Raw genomic sequence first — 16,723 nt, forward strand, 5'->3', positions numbered from 1 at the left:
CTTTATTCACCCGCGTCAAGCGAGCAAGACTGCACAGGGCCACCTCCGGTCAGGCTTCAAAACAAAAGCCTCCCGCTCCTATAGCGAACGTGCTTTCGACACATGCAAGAAAGACAATTAGAAATAATACTACATACACATGTTTACATTCGTAAATATAAATATAAAAAACATTTCCCAGTATAATCTCTATCGCTTTAATTTAACTTTTTTTCTGTTCAAACTCACCTGAGACATTTTTTAAAAGAATATTTTTACAATGTTAAGCCTCCAACAATAGAGAAGCAAATGTTCTCACATCAATAACTCTCTATAAATATATATATATATATATATAGACAACACGACAGCACCGAAAAAGTGAAGCCAAAACATATTGATTGATCCTGGTTGCAACATAAGTCACAAACCCTGCCCTCTCCGTGTTAACACATGGGACATGGACCAAGCTAAAAGAGTCAGTGTTGAAAAACAGTATTCAAACTTTTGGACTTAATTGAATTGAGTGGCACAAACACAGGACCCAGGTCAGGGTCCTCATATACACTCACTGTATTTCTCCTTATCAGAATTCACTGGTATTTATTTAGGAAACTATTCAGAGTAAAATTAGAGTTGAAATTAGGCATTAAAGTAGGTGTGTGGTCAGCTTCAAAATACACATGATGTATCATTCCATTTTGAGCTGTGCTGTGTGTTGAAGACTGAGTGAGGCACCTTTCATGCTGGTACTGTATCTTCAGGTCTTTAATCACAGCTTCACAGACCTTCTTGATATTGTTTAGGTCCAGGCAGAATCCTAGAGGAGCAGTGGGGCCCTCTATCATCAGGTCCACCAGATGTTTGATAGGACCGCAAAGCTTTTACCAGCTGCTGCTCAACATGCTGTCAGGATAATATGACTGATTGACACTTAATGACATAAGTCACAAGCAGTCATTACGATCATTCCATGTTTATGATGTCATGTGAGTCACAGCCCTTAAAGGTCCAGTGTGTAAGATTTAGGAGAAAAGAATCAATTGGCACAAAGTGATTATAAAATAATCCTCATGATGTTTTCACTAGTGTGTTTCATCAAAATTGTATTAATTGTAGTTTTCTTTACCCCAGAAAAGACCCTTTATATTTAAATACTTTATATTTACATGGAGGGGACCCTCTCTACAGAGGCCTCCATGTTTTTTACATTAGTCCAGACTGGACAAACACCTTTTGAGTTTTTATGACAACTGAAGGCTTCTGCAGGTTCTCTGTCATGTTTGGAAGGAGAGGGTGAGGTGAGGGGTGTTCAGCTGCCACATGCAATTTCAACACTAGATATCACTAACGCTGTACCTTTAAAATAAAGTGTTACTAACATCCAATGGATGGATGTACCTTAGTGGACCTACATGCTGATGAGAAATGAAAGTGTGAAAGTGATGAAGAGAGAGAGAAGGAAAGGGAAGCTCCATGTATTATGTATCTCCTACAATCTTGACCTGTAGCAGCATAACTAAGAGCTGGTCCAAGGCAGACCTGAGCCAGCTCTACATAAGCTTTATCATAAAGGAAGGTTTTCAGCCTGCCCAGGACACAACATGGCCGACTTCAAATAAAACCAATCCGAGCATTGTCTTTCATGGACAACTTTGCGGTGAAGTTAGCTGGGTTCAGCAGCTGCCTCAATGTTTCAATGTTTGATGATAGCCAACAGACTGATTCTACAACACAACATTCAGTCTCTACTCTGCTCTGAAATTTGACGTCACACAAGACCTGCATTTGCATACACGAGATTTGATTGGCTAGTGCCTACACTGCTACCTGAAAAGTAGGTTAAAGAGATGGTATGCACGATGTCTCCCCATCAAACGAGAGTGTGCAGGTGGGGCCACCTTGATACAGATAAAGGCTGTAATCAGAGTTTGTCCTTTTAAGCCTTAGGTGCAGCACACAAGTCTAAACTGAATGAATGTGAAATCAGTGTGGAGAGCACTGTCATAAACTGATGTAGTCTGATTTATGAATTGAAAACCATGTTGTGTAAATGACAGCACACTTTCAATAACAGTGACAGATGTGCAGTAATGTAGGAAATTGTGGATGTGACACATCAAGATGCATCGATGTTTCCTTTGTTGTTGTCTTTTGACAATTAGGTGAATGTGATGATAATAAAATAAATTGTCAGAGGTAATCTACTATATTCAACTTTTTATTTTAAAACATTTTTTAAAATAAATAATTATGAGAAGTGCCCTTTTTCTCACTTGAGGCCCTGCCCCCCAAAATGTCTGTACATGTCCCTGGTCATACCACAGTTTTTGGGACTATTGGTTGTTTTAGATGCAAACAGACAAGGTGATATCAGCTTGTTAGTTATTAAAATTGATTATCTAACATTTCAAGTTTTTAAATCTTTTAAATATATTTCTGCTTTTATGTCATTAAACAACATGTGCTCTCATTAACAATTCAGATGCAAAATAAGCCTATTGAATTTATTAACGTTGGTTTTTCATGTAGGTTTAATGTGCTTTAAATACAGTATATGTATCTTTATTTTTATAAACAGAACATCTGGGTAGAGACCTGAAGATGCAGCTCACAGTCACTCACTGAGTCTGACAGAGCTTGAGAGGATTTATCACAAAAACTTGAGATAAATGCACAAAATATTTCCACCATATCATAATGGATTATGGGTAGTAGATTATTTTAGCTAGTAAGAGACAGCATCATTTTAATTATTTTTTATTTCAAGGAACTTTGCTTCATACAAAATGTTTAATGTAGAAACAACTGTAGAATTCAAAGTCTGGCAAAGAAACATAAAATCAGGCAAACAAACATTTCACTGAATCCCAAGACCCAAATAAAGGAATGTTCCAGCTCTGCTGCACGAGGGGAAACTCTCAACAATGGTCAATACTGTAGTTAATAGAAATATGTCTTTTCAGCGAACCCCACAGTTTATACAAAATATTAAAAACAACAAAATAACACATAGTATCTAAAAGTACTAAGTTTTCTACATGCACATACATTGTTAGAACATGCAAACTTCTGTATCTTATCAAAAAACAGCCACATCTATAGTAGTAGCCAATAGTATGCAGAAATAAAGAGATTGGAGTGCTTCCCATGTTTGGTGGCCAATTGGTCCAGACTTGGACACATACACTGTGGGGTCCAAACATAAGAGACCACTTTCCCAGAATGCACAGTTTCTTTTGAAGCTACACAGAGGCCATAGATTTAGAAGGTTCAGGTACTTTGAGGATTTTTCTGCCGTAGTCTGACAAAAGCTTTCGAGTAATGAATGTGATCTCTCTTTGCAGGAGAATGTGTTCCTGTCATTGAGGAAAAGAACGACTTTGACACTACTCAAGGTTGATTCATCAAAACCCTTTTATTACGACCTAACAAGAAACACCACCTCCCATTTTGAGCCATGGGATTTCCATTTGTCATTGTCAAGGTGGGTAAATGTTATGCATGCAAATATATGTATAAAGTTGCTGTAATCCTAAATGTTCTGTTTCTTGTTTACACTTTGTGCCCTTATGTATTTTACCTCCTTTTTTTGTCTGCATGTTTTTTCAAGGTATTTTCTATAAAACATTTGGTCACGCTCATGCTGAAGCCTGAATCTAAAGAGACCAACATAAAAAAGCTGCAGAATGGATGGAGGAGTGGGTTTGTCTTGTTGCATATCTGTTGTGTTGTTTCTGGCCCTTGTAGTCCCCCCCCCCCCATCTTCTACCTGCTGCAGTTTCACCAAGTTTCAAGACAATGTGATGTTGACGTTAGTAATGTGCACAAAGTAAAGTTGCATATAACAAATATGGTTTGTGTGTGAATTCAGCCCACGTGTAAGCGAGCAGAGTGGTTCCAGGCGTGGACACAGTCCTTACAGATGGTGAGAAGGTGTTTTTCTAGAATTCTACAAAACAGCTGCAGAACTTCTCCCTTCAAATTGTTAGCAGAGGTGAGTGCGGCAGCCAGTCTCTGGTTACTGGTGGCAGCTCTGTGGATTTCCAGATGTGTTTTCTGATCTGTGCTGTCACTTATCTTTTGGCTACAGTCTAACAGAGCCAAAGAGATCTAGTTGTTTTGAGAATGTAATTCCTGGTTTAGAGTCTCAGTGTTAAACACTGTTTTCATATCCGATCACAGGACTGCTTCTATTGTACTTTTAGTTCGAAAGGTTGTTCTACATTTCCTAGAATTCATTTTCACAAGCCCCAGCAAAAGCCAATAACTCTTTGCTTTGATTCTTTGCTTTTCATACATGTGTTTGATGACATATTAGCTGTGTCCCAATTCCTTACAGCATACTGATAGTTTTTACAGTGTGTTTGACGTCATCAGTACACACTGTAGTTTGTCCACCAGGAAACGTCCACTACTCTAATAACTACATCAGCCGACAACTGGTTTCAGAAGGATACTGTTAGATGACAAACAAGAAACATGTATTCTACCATTTTTATTTTCAAGGAAAGATCCTGATCTAATGAATTTTAATGTGGTTTCATACTGGAACAGTTGGACTTGGGAAGGTAATAATAATAATAATAATGATAATAATAACTTGTAATAATTTGTATAGCACTTATCTACACAAAGTTACAAAGTGCTTCACAAGAAAATAATAAAATCCATGGCTAGAAGAAGAATAAATTATAATAAAAAGGTATTAAATTCTGTTAAATGTTTTGAGTTCAGCCATTTGATCTCTGTAAGACTGGTTGTTGTAATGAAAATAATAACTTCAATTGTATGTTGGTGTCATCAAATGCTTCAGCCTATTAAGGTATGCACCCTACTGATTGCCATTCTAGTTATATATATATATAAATGATTCTTCAAATGCTTGAAACAAAGTCTCCCTTGTACATGTTCCTGTCTATTATCACCACAACAAATATTCAGGCAGATTTACATGATCACGTTTTTTTTTTTTAGCTTTTTCAGTGTGAACACTGCATGAACAAAAAACCAGCTCAGTTTGCATATGGTATGGATTTGGGACATAGCTAACAATGCAGGTGCGTTGTGTTTTCTGTTAGTGTGGGTGGAGAAGTTATCGATCTTAACTTGTTCACAAACTGTTTCCGTCTGTGTGACCTTTGAACTCCAGCACAAACTGGCGGGGCTAGAAAAACAAAACCTTTTCATTCTCACTCCAAATCCTGATGTCTGACATGAAGGAATTCGCTTGCTGTAGCTTTTCCTGCTGTCAATCTCCACGGTACAGTAGCTGCTGGAGATACATGGCATGACATTACAAGATCACTGTTGTTGCTTTTTGTTTTTGCCAGATGTGATTGAGAGAGTGAAAAAAAAAAAAGAAACACCACCAAAGATCAACCTGGATCAATAAATGCAAAATATATCTGATGCCTACTGATGTTCATTTTAATCGACACACACGCACAGAGCCCTTCTTGACTCAAATACCAATTTGCTACCGTGATCAGAAAGTGCGCGCACACACACACACACACACATGCACGCAAACAAACACACACACACACACACACACTGAACAGTCCAATGACAGGAGCTTGTCAGGCTGACATCCTTTCCAATAAACATATAAAAAAGAGTTGGTCAGAGCAGGTGCTTGAACAGGTCTACCATCTACACATGCACAACGTGTTACTGGCATTAACGTAACTGGATAAATATATTTATGCAGTTTTCTGAGCATTACCACAATGTTATTCTGGCTGCCCCACCTACATGTGGTTTATCAAAAACAAGAAAAAGAATCAACGTTCAGAAGGTAATTTTTTCGATTCCTGTCTTTTCAGCGTACTGTAGGTTATCTTCTCTCTCTCCTCGCAGATAAGGCTTTCTGTACAACATGTTTTCCTGCAGAGCTACATCCAGAATGAACCAAACATCTACTCAAGTGCGGATGCATTAGAAAACAGTTGACATTGCATCTTTTTCTACAGTATATCTAAAAGGATAGGCACTTCGTCATAAAACATCGCAAAGAAGTCTGTAAGAAACATTAGACCTGAAACGATGGCAAACCGGAAGCAGTTCACATAAAACACACCTTTGTGGTTTTTTTCATGTCATACAAAAACAAATGGCTCAAAGAAAAAGAGAACATCTACAAGAAAAGTTTGTATAGAAAATAAATCAGTCGGTTACTTTTGCTTCTGTCTTCAAGTTTGCAAGAAACATGAAACAGATAAACAATCGCCGCTGCCTGTGTGACAGCACTTCATATGTTCCACTGACACGGAGGGAATGTCATAAAGGATTAGGCATAATCATAGAATGGTACGGTCCTAAACTAAAGAGCATCACAGCCATTTGTACATTGTCATAATGTCTTTGAGGTTATTTATATCCCAACATTTCACTGAGGGACTGACCATGATTCCATGACGTGCAGTGCCATCACTTTCTGTTGAACCTGCCATAGAGACTCTCAAACGCACTTCAGCGACTGATAAAACCGATAACAAAGTTTAATTTGAAAATGCGATGCTCTGTTATGCAGTATGTTGTGCTGTTGGGTGTAATGATGACGTGTCTGTTAACCAGTATGAGTGCTGCTCTGTTGCGCCGCAAGTTCAACAATGCTGTTTGGTTCTCTGCGTTAAACTACAGTGAGCAGTGTTCTCAGTTTATCATGTAGGTCTTTGCGAAGGTCATTTCACCTGGTAAACAGATCAGATCATGTACAACTTTAAGAATATTTCAAATCTAACAATAAAGCTGAATTAGTCGATATACTTTTTAAGCTTACAATGAAAATAAATATGTTTGTGTAATGTGAAAGGTGGCACAAACCCACAGAGAATTATCACCAATTAATTGGTTCTAGGCGAATGAATGTTTTAGATACTTTCAGCTTTTGTTTTGGTTTGACAGCCTTTACTGTTCTGACTCTAATCATGTGAACACAGTGGAGCATTTAGCAGAAGTGGAGCTAAAAGGAGCTTCACCGCTGGACTTTCATTCTCTGCTGATCAGAAGCACGAGTCCAAATGAACGCTACCGTTGGACTGTGTCTGCTGGGTGTAGTTCGGTAAAACATTAGCCTCGTCAATTTGATTCAGTGATAGTACGACAGTGTTTTGTTTACAGTTTGTTGTGCTGCCTCCAAATGTCAGAAAAAAAACTTGAATGCTGCTTTTGGTTTTTGTAAAATTTGTTTTGCCAAAAGCTCATTAGAGCGTCTTTTGTTTTCTTAAATTATTTCCCTGGTATACACACATTAGTTACGAATGACACATAGCAGGTCTGCTTGTCTATCTACTGTACATCATTAAAACCAAGAGGTATTACCATTCTAATGTACACTGTGTTCGCACTGCAGTTTGAGGGTTATGGTGGTGTCAACAAAACACTGAAGTCAAGGCAAATCGAGGAATAGCTACTGAAAGATACATGTATCTGACTACTGCTCAGTTTGATGATGCTATGTGCCCTTTGACAAAGATGATGATTTCTTGTTCACATTCAAATATGACCCATTTCAAGTGTTCTCCCCAACCTTAGCCCACTCAGTTAGGATTCAAATACAGCATTAAACACACACAGTGACAATGTAAACTAAAGCCTTTAAAGAAGATGATAAAACTCATCACAGTTCCTCAAAATGCATTAAAAAGGTTGGTTTAAAGCCATGCTAGCACCATTCATCCTCCTCTGCCTCCTGGTAATACCTGGGTGCCCTGACGCCAGAGCCTGGGCTGGTGTTGCCCCCAAAGCTGAAGTGGTACCCATTGGGCACCCCAAGGTTCTGCTGTGGAGCCGGAGGCAGGGCTCCCATCATGCGAGGCAGTGCGGTCCAAGATGAGCGTCCGGTACGGGGGCTGGGCGAGAATGACGCCACATCCTGGAAGACGTCCAGCTGGTCCCGGAGGCTGCTGTAGGGGCTGCCCAGGGCATCGCCGTAGCCCCGGCCCAGGAAGGGCTCGGAGCTGATACGAGTGACGGGGCAGGGGATGTGTTGGGAGCTGCTGTGCCGTAGGGCGTTGTGTTCCGACAAGCCACGGCTCAGCTGGCTGGGACTCACAGAGGCCTGGCTGGACACAAAGTGCACAGGGGAGGAATTGGCAGTCTTGTAGGCCACCCCTGGCCGTGGGGTGAGGGGGGTCTGGGGGAGCTGCCGACGTCCGCGGCTTGGCGTGCTAGAACTGGAACTCAATGCCACTGGGCTGCCTTTAACCCAACCACTGCCCTAGATGAAAATTGGACAAGCAATTTGAAACGAGCGAACGATGAGCAAAATATGTAAGAGTGGAAAGGTAAAGGGAAGGAAACAGGGACAGGGCCGCCAGAAGGAGGAAAGGAGGAGAAAGGAAAGACACCAAAATATGATGTCACAAAAGATGACAGAAAAAATGAGGGACAGAACAAAGACAGAGAAGACAAGCACAAATGGAAAGGTAATGGCGGACAGACAGGATGGGAAATGATGAAGAGAGAAAGTGGGAAAAGAAGTGAAAGGCCATGAGAGGCTGCACTACAGGCAGACAGATGTTGGAACTGTCATTTGAATCTCCAACATGATGAGTCTAAAATTGTGCTAAAAAAAGTGCTCAAGAATGCATACTCCAGCACCACCTCTCTATGACGTTACAATATCATGTGAGAAAAATATATTCCAACCAGAGGTATGGTTCTATATATGATTATTAAAAACCAATATAAACTAAGTCACAAGCAACCAATTATTGTCTGAGATATACTTGCAAAATTAATATTACTACATTTTCACCACATACTTAAAATTATTATGGCTTTCCAGTTTTTAATATTAATTTTTTTTTTTTCCTATTCATTTAACCACTTTATTTCTGTGAATGTTGGGGATATAGGGTTGGATGATGTTTTATCAAATTGGAATCTGGTTCTGAAGCCACTCTGGATCCCATCAAATCCATCTTTCCTATAACAGCTGGTTCAGTTTTTATCAAAAAGTCACTCACAAATGAGGGAATAGTTTGTTGAGACCATTTTCTGCTGAGGATGAATACACATTTGGTTTGCTCATGAGTATTTAGTGACAAGGTTTAACTGTAGATGATCATTCAATTCTATTCAGCCTAGACTAGTTGTTATATTTATGGAAAATGAATTAAATTTGTTTCCATAAGCCAGTAACATTAAAACACATATTTGTATCAGCAAGACAATATTAGTTTATCTGGATGTGTATTAATCTCAGCAGTAAAATGAAGAATATTATTACTAGAGGCCTTAATCACAACTGATTGCAAAATATCATAATCCACACTCCTTTAAATACTCTTAAATACTATACTAAATTGTATCAGCAGCATGAGAGGTTCAGTGTTTTGGAGTTTTCTATCTTTAGAATCACATTCAGGGGGACAGCAGAAATCACAGATAAAACAAAGTCAGAAAGACCTCAAGCCTCATCTGGCCCTATTCTACAAGCCTGTGCCCTCCCACCTGCTTGTTGCTGGTTTCCTGCCCCTCGCTGGGGGAGGCGGCACAGCTAGCGGTGGCAGATTTGCTGTGGCAGTGTTCCCGGCTGCAGAAGCGGTCGCAGGAGTAGTAGCGCTGCTTGTCCACCGTGGAGTGGTGGTGTTTCCTCTCGTGTGAGCGTCCGCGGTCATGGGTCCGCTCTCTGGAGGCAGCTGGGACAGACGCCGGCTCTTCTGGTGCATCCCGGGGAAGAGGGAAAATATTGCAAATTGAAAGTGTATGTTTCACTGTTGAAGATAATATTAAAGTTCTGACTTTTATATTCTGACGTCAATGCTTTGGTTCACTGGGTTTGAGGACAAATTTGAGTGACAGTGTTGTTAAGGGATATTTCTGTTTTGTAATAAATAGGAATCTGTAGTCATTATTCACACCAGACAAGTCACACTATATGAAAATGGACAACATGACAGCTCCCAGACGTGAAGCCAAAACATCTTGATCGCCCCCTAGTTGCAGGCTGCAGTCCTAAATCGGAGGCGGGATGTTAGTGGATGGGACATGGACAAAACTAGAGTCAAAGTACACATCAGATACATTTTTCTCAACATGTTTTCAGTCATTTAGGTAGTTTTTGTCATAATGACCTATGTTCAAGTGTTCAAAATGTGTTTTATTGAGTGAGTTTAAGCTGTGAAAAGGGGAGACGTCATGATTGACAGCAGAGACTGAATTCAGATTGGTCAGGCAGGTGTGTGAGTGGGACCTTGTTGCGTTGACTCCGCTCCTTGATCACTACTGCACAGACTCTCCTCCAAATAAAATCACCACGGCAAGACACCAGCAGCACTGTTATCCAATATGACATTTTTGCACAGTGGGAGGAAGTGGAGACGTGTCATCCATCATTAGTTACAGTGATTTATCACAATAGGGAAAACAAAGGGTAAACAGCATGAGGACCAGGACGTGAAACTGGAGCAGCTAAATGGAACTCAAATCACTTACACATACACTTTTCCTGTTATCACATGGTAAAACGTCTGGTGTGAAAAAGTATCATCAGCATGCTAACATGCTCACTGTGACAATGGCAACATGGTAATGTTTAGCAGATACAATAATAACCATGTTGCCCATCGGTATAGCACAATACAGGCTAATATGTGTTATTAGAGTAGGCTGCTGGTCCACATAGAGACAGCTCCATGTGCAGTTGTTTTATCTCTATTATGATTATTTTTTGGACGCCCCTGCAGTAGTATTCTGATGGACTGTGACAGTTTTCACCACACCCTGCAGAGCGGCTGCTTAGTAATTAGCGGGGGGTTGGCTGTGCATGTCTGTCAGTCTCTTTTATCAAAGTTCTAAAGCGCTGCTGTGTCACACCCGACAAAAAGAGAACACTGCTGATCTCTGTCACAGCTGAGAACCTGTGGGGGGGGTTTACTCTTCTGACTCATTCGTGGATTGTTTTTACTGCCTTCATATGCTCATTCATAGCTTCTGCTATAAGATTTTGCTCATTTGCAGAGTTTTAGCAAAACTGGGAATTGCACCAAACTGCTTTGTGCGTGCCAGATGTATATGAAATGATTCATTTAGTGTACATTGAAATGAGTTGGGGGAACATAATATACGTACAGTTATTAGCTCCCTGTCAGAGAGTTACATGACGAGATTAATAGCACTCTCATATCTACTGAACACATTTAAGGTCAGAGCCAGCAGCTGAGCATTAATCCTGCAAACAGGAGGCATAATCTGTCCGGATGTCCAAATAACTCAGAATCTGCCAACCTGCACCTCTGAAGTTCAAAACATGATACATCTCATTCATTTCATCCCTAGAAGACCACTTTTATAAAAATGACAATGTATCCTTGGCTGGACTATTTCTTGGTGCTTTGCAGTTGCCAGGCAACCTAGAGCGACTCTCTGCCAGAATGCGAGTACGTCCATCGTATTTTGGATAAAAAAGAATTTATGATATGACCATGGGAATATCAATCCAGAATACAGTGAATCTTAGGTTAACCTTGGCTTGGACTCAAGGTAAGACATGAAGAGGACTATGGTGATCCTTAGTTTAAAAACTACAGGCTGAATTAAGAGATAAATTATTTTAGAGAAATATCTGTTTTGCCCAACACTGTGTACATAGATAAAATATCTACATTTGGACATGTCGACAAAACCTGCCAAGTAAGAGATATGTCCTGTATGAGACAATGTTTCACTCCGGTCAGTTTAATGTTCAACCAATGCAACAAGCACCTTGGTTTACTTATTTTCATCTTGCTGAGAGAAACAAATTAATAAAGTACTATATAGTATACTGTACTATAAAATACTATACTATTGAATATGTCGCACATTTGAACTCAAAACAGAGCATGATATAAAAACACACTGACTGTGTGTGTGAGTGTGTAGGGGGCTGACTCACCAGCAGAGCCTGGAGGTTGTCCACCTACAGGTGTATCCAAAGACCTCTGCCTTTTCTCTCTTTCTCTGTCTTTGTCTCGATCCCGGCGGTGGTGGCAGCGATGGTGGTGGTGATGGTGGTGAGGTCGGTCCTGGCTGGGTTTCTCCAGGGTGTAGTCCCTCAGGTTGACCTCCTGGGGTCGCTGTGGGGCCACAGTGGAGGCTGAGCGTTTCATAGGGCTGGCATCAGGGACAGACTGAGGTGGGGGGGACAAAGAAGACCACTGAGAATCTTGTCATGAGAAGCTCACACAGTGAGCAGCTGGGGGAGCGTTTCCCCTGCAGGTGGTATGTTCAGGTGATTATAGACTGTAGAAGGCAAAAAAACAGAAATTCATTTGAGTTTTTAGACACACTGAATGGCTGGCACCTGCAGCTCTGACTTAACCACAGTCTTATTGTCTGGTGAAGGATAAAGGAGCAGGTGTTCCATACAAAGCAGTGGGAGTTCATTGATAAAAGCTGAGCTCCCTTTATTTACAGTCATTTGTTAGAAACCTTAAAGGTACAGTGTGTAGAATTTAGTGATATCTAGTGTTGAAGTTGCATGTTGCAGCTGAACAGCCCTCACCTCACCATCTCCTTCCAAACATGAAAAAGAACCTGTGGTAGCTTCAGTTGTCATAAAAACTCAAAAGGTGTTTAGTTTGTCCAGTCTGGACTAATGTAAAAAACATGGCGGCCTCCATATAGAGGGTCCCCTCGATGTAAATATGAACTATTTAAATATAAAGGGCTTTTTCTGGGGTAAAGAAAACTACAATTCACACAATTTAGATAAATGAACTAGTGAAAAAATCATGAGGATTATTCTACAATAAATATCTGCCAATAGTTCCCCTTCACCTAAATCTTACACACTGGACCTTTAACTCATTAATGTCTGATGAAATGACTCACAAGGTATACGTATTTGGTAAATGTATTTAACATAGTAGAAAGGTATTTTTTTTAAATCTGATTCTATGGATTAATTGCTCTAGGATACCAAACTGTGAAGAAAATGATTAATGGTGCATTAAAAAAATTCAAGCAATACTTTCTCCACATATTTGACCTGGACCAGGGCAGTGGCTCCAAGATGACCTAGGTAGCATTTCGTAGGTTTTTTTATTTCAATAATTACAAATAAACAAAAACATTTTCTCTACCAGGACTATAAACCTGGTCAAAAACTAAATGGGGCTCTGCTGGGGCAATTTTGACTCATGTATAACATTGTTATTATATTGTAGTATATAAAAAATCCAGCTCTTTCTGGAGCCACTGTGTTTTTCTATTGTTTGTCTTTATACACACAAAATTAAGTGTGTGACAGATGACAGGAGTCACTTGTATAGACCATATTTACAAATCACAATTTGTCTCTGATACGACCACTGGGGGTGTCAGAGCTGAAAGTTATCAAATGTTCCAGAGAGAAGCTTTAAATCAGGCTCATCACACAGAATAAAACACATCTGGTTGTATGGTGATGTTAACCCATGTGAATCCATGTGATCATCTGACCTCATTGAGGTTTGATAATAACCCTGCTGAGCCTGAAATATGCACAACGACCAATCACAAGCAATCATATACTGTATGTCGTGAGACAGCGTGTACATACGGCGAGATGGATCCCTGGAGTGTGGTGGGAGGGGCCCCACTAAAAGAAAGAACATCAGAGAAAAGAGATGAGGAACATTACGCAGTATTAGCAGCAGCTGTTGAATAATATTTTTCAATGTCATGTAATTAAAGCATCCTGTGTGTAACTAAAGCCCTTTAATTTATAGAAAAAATATATAATCCTATTGAAAATTGATGCTCTACAGGTATAATGGGACAGGGGGTAATTGACAATCCTTACTGTCTTCCACAACATCTGATTTTATACCATTAGACATTTTCAAATTTTATTCTAAGTAGAAGTTTGATCATTTCTCCAGTTGTGGTCCTGTATTTGAACTTAAGTAAAACAAGAATAGCAGCACAATGTACTACTACAGCATCAATAGTAAATGTACAGTGAATGTATAGTGGTTAATAGCCAGATATACTGCCTATTTCTGAGTGTTACATGACTGAGTAAGCGAGCAGAGTATTCATGTTGACGTAGATGTGTGTTATCTAAGCTAAAAAAATGCTTCATATTTTCATATACAGGTGATATCTACAAAGTCATGGAACCTCAAGAAGGAATCCCGTAACCACCAACACACCTCACTTTGGTATCTAACCACCAAGCACCATGACTCCATCAGATCATTCTACCTCAGTGGTTAGATTTGTTGTGGCCGCTTCTCACTTTCTACAACTCGGAACTTTTTTGCCTGCCTCGCTTCTCTCTCCTGTCTGTCTTTGCTCATGCTCAGGATCCAGCAGCCGCCCAAACATTAATACCATACTCAGCCTGCCCAGCTATACCCAGCTCTCAGTTTGGACTGTTCGGTTCTCGGCCTGCTGTTTGGCCTTTGGAAAATTAACCCCTTATCTGGATTGCCCCTGACCATCAACCTGCATGTTCAGAATTACATTTTGGCATCAAGCCAGTGTCTAGGCTCATCCTTAGAGATAGGGTGAGGAGTTTGGACGTCCTCTACGGAGTAGAGCTGGTTTGGGCATCTTATGGGGATGCCACCTGAGCGCGTTGGAGCTTTTATAAACACAGCCAGCAGGAAGCACACATGGGGTAGACCAAGAACTAGCTGGAAAGATTATATATCTCATCTGGCCTGGGTACATCTCACAATCCCCCAGGAGGGTCTACAAAGCATTGCTGGGGAGAAGGGTGTCGGCAACACCTGACCTCAGATAAGTGGAAGAAAATGGAATGAAAAGATAAAAACTTGTTTGACTCCACTTCCTGGTTTCCCCCACCTTACCTGAAACGTCACAGCCAGTATGAAAATAAGCACTGCAGAATGCAATGGAAACATGTTTCAGTGTACCCAGTGCTCACACCCCCAGCCTCTTTTCATCCTGGACTCTTCCTCTGTGACTCTCTCAGAACATACCAGCATCAATGCCTTCTGTCTTTGCCTGCCAAACCTGTCCCTTGCAGAGAGGCCAAAAGGTGCATACCTTACAAATTAAAATGGGACTTCTGTTCATGCAGTATTAAAAGGTGATGAAACTGCAAACAGGATCTAATGTCCAATATCACCTGGGTTAACATAACTGAGCGTGAGCTTTTCTTTCTCTGTGAAGTCAGGCTCCCTGACAGACTCTGGGGTTTTCTCAGAACAGGTCTGAAAGATGTCATCTCCTGATTGTGGCTAAGCCTCCCTCAAATGAAGGTTTCAAGTTCAAGTTTCTGAAGGCAACCATTCATTCAACCGGCTAAAGGATTTCCTGCCCTCAGCTCCAAAAGGTGAGAAAAATAAGAGAGCGAGTCAACAAGGCAGCCTGCCACCCCTGTTCTTTCATTATTCCTGCAGATCCTCTCACTGCTACTGTAACACAGTTACCGTCTTCCTCTCCGATGAATCTTAGGCCCGGAGCCATTTGGAGCCACGGCCATCTTTTCAGTTGGCAGAAGAAAAACAATACCGCACAAATAGCTGGAGGCCTGCCAGGATCTAATCAGATTACTGTAGACTTCTCCTCTGCAGTGAAAGTAGGATCAACAGCAGCTCTTCCAAATGGGCTGTGAAAGGAATGCACTTTAAATGCACAAATCAATCAACATCAACATCACTCAGGAAATGAGGGCCCTTATTATATTTCTTAGGATCCAGTGAAAGATTCATTTAGAGTTTTTCAGCCTTAACCGGATGAAACGTGAGGCCAAGCTCCTACATGCTTTGTCAGTAGAAATGGTTCAATCACTACACCATTACAAAGAAGCATTACTGGGGGTTATTTTCAGTAATGTGGGCACAGAAAACTTTTCTTCCTCCAAGTTTCACACACAACAAAGATGTCCTGGTATTCTGAAGATGCATTTTCCAGGACTAAAACAGCACAAGAGAGATCAAAAAGTACAATTTCAGAACAAAGGCTATGAGGAAATAAATTCTAAGTTCTGTCAAAAAATAAACCTATAAAATAAAATAAAAAATTTAGCTGACTGAGCAAATGAACTAATAACTTTTTAAATGCAGTCTTATTCAGAAACCTGCATGTATCTGTGGAATCATATATTTTATAATGACTTCAGAGAGAGTATTGTAGATTCAACTTTAAATAGATAAATAACTAATGTGTTACAAATTAAAAAGTCAACTGATTATTTAATGATGAAGTATTCAGAGTTCTTTTTTTCACACCCAACTCTTACTGTATATATCTTATTTATTCAATTATTCCACTTTACATATGCACAGACTCTGCACTTTTATTGCTATTTTGCACTTCTGGTTAGATGCTAAACTGCATTTCGTTGTCTCAGTACCTGTACTCTGTACAATGACAATAAAGTTGAATCTAATCTAATCTAATCTAATCTAATCTAAATGTATAGAATCTCGTTTTTCAGCAGTTACAGCTTCGTCTTTGTTTTCGCAATCTGTATTTGTGACGTTTATCTCAGTCTCCCTAACAGATTCTCTGACACAAACTCCATCAGACTGGATGAGATGTGTCTGTGAGCTGCATCTTTCTCTGCACAGATGTTCTTTGGGGGTTTAAGTCTGGTCTTTGTCTGGCACACTCATGGACAGTCAGAGGCTTCTACCGAACACACTCCAGTGTTGTATTGGCTGTTTTATTTTCTCCTGAGTCTCTGGTCACGTTCACTCTGTGGAACATTTTCAAGGTCCTCTCCTTATTTGGCTGCATTCATCCTTCTTCATCCTGTTTCGCTATAATGGCAATGAAGAGGTCTACTGATAAT

General features: G+C 40.2%; 1 protein-coding gene across 26 annotated transcripts in view; it reads right to left on the reverse strand.

Moving 5' to 3' along the window:
* Positions 1-2,723: 2,723 nt before the first annotated feature.
* cacna1ba (calcium channel, voltage-dependent, N type, alpha 1B subunit, a) overlaps positions 2,724-16,723 on the reverse strand; it is a 130,051-nt gene continuing 116,051 nt past the window's right edge. For 23 of the 26 annotated variants that reach the window (XM_069522815.1, XM_069522817.1, XM_069522823.1 and 20 more), the window contains 4 exons: positions 13,514-13,552; positions 11,867-12,101; positions 9,442-9,650; positions 2,724-8,203 (listed from right to left, as the gene is read on the reverse strand). In XM_069522815.1, the coding sequence (XP_069378916.1) occupies positions 7,649-8,203; positions 9,442-9,650; positions 11,867-12,101; positions 13,514-13,552 (1,038 nt within the window). In that variant the 3' untranslated portion in view covers positions 2,724-7,648. The remainder of the gene's footprint in view (positions 8,204-9,441; positions 9,651-11,866; positions 12,102-13,513; positions 13,553-16,723) is intronic. The other 3 variants (XM_069522819.1, XM_069522801.1, XM_069522818.1) reach the window with 3 other exon arrangements.

Source organism: Paralichthys olivaceus, chromosome 4 (assembly GCF_024713975.1).
Source record: "Paralichthys olivaceus isolate ysfri-2021 chromosome 4, ASM2471397v2, whole genome shotgun sequence".
Classification (NCBI taxonomy): domain Eukaryota; kingdom Metazoa; phylum Chordata; class Actinopteri; order Pleuronectiformes; family Paralichthyidae; genus Paralichthys; species Paralichthys olivaceus.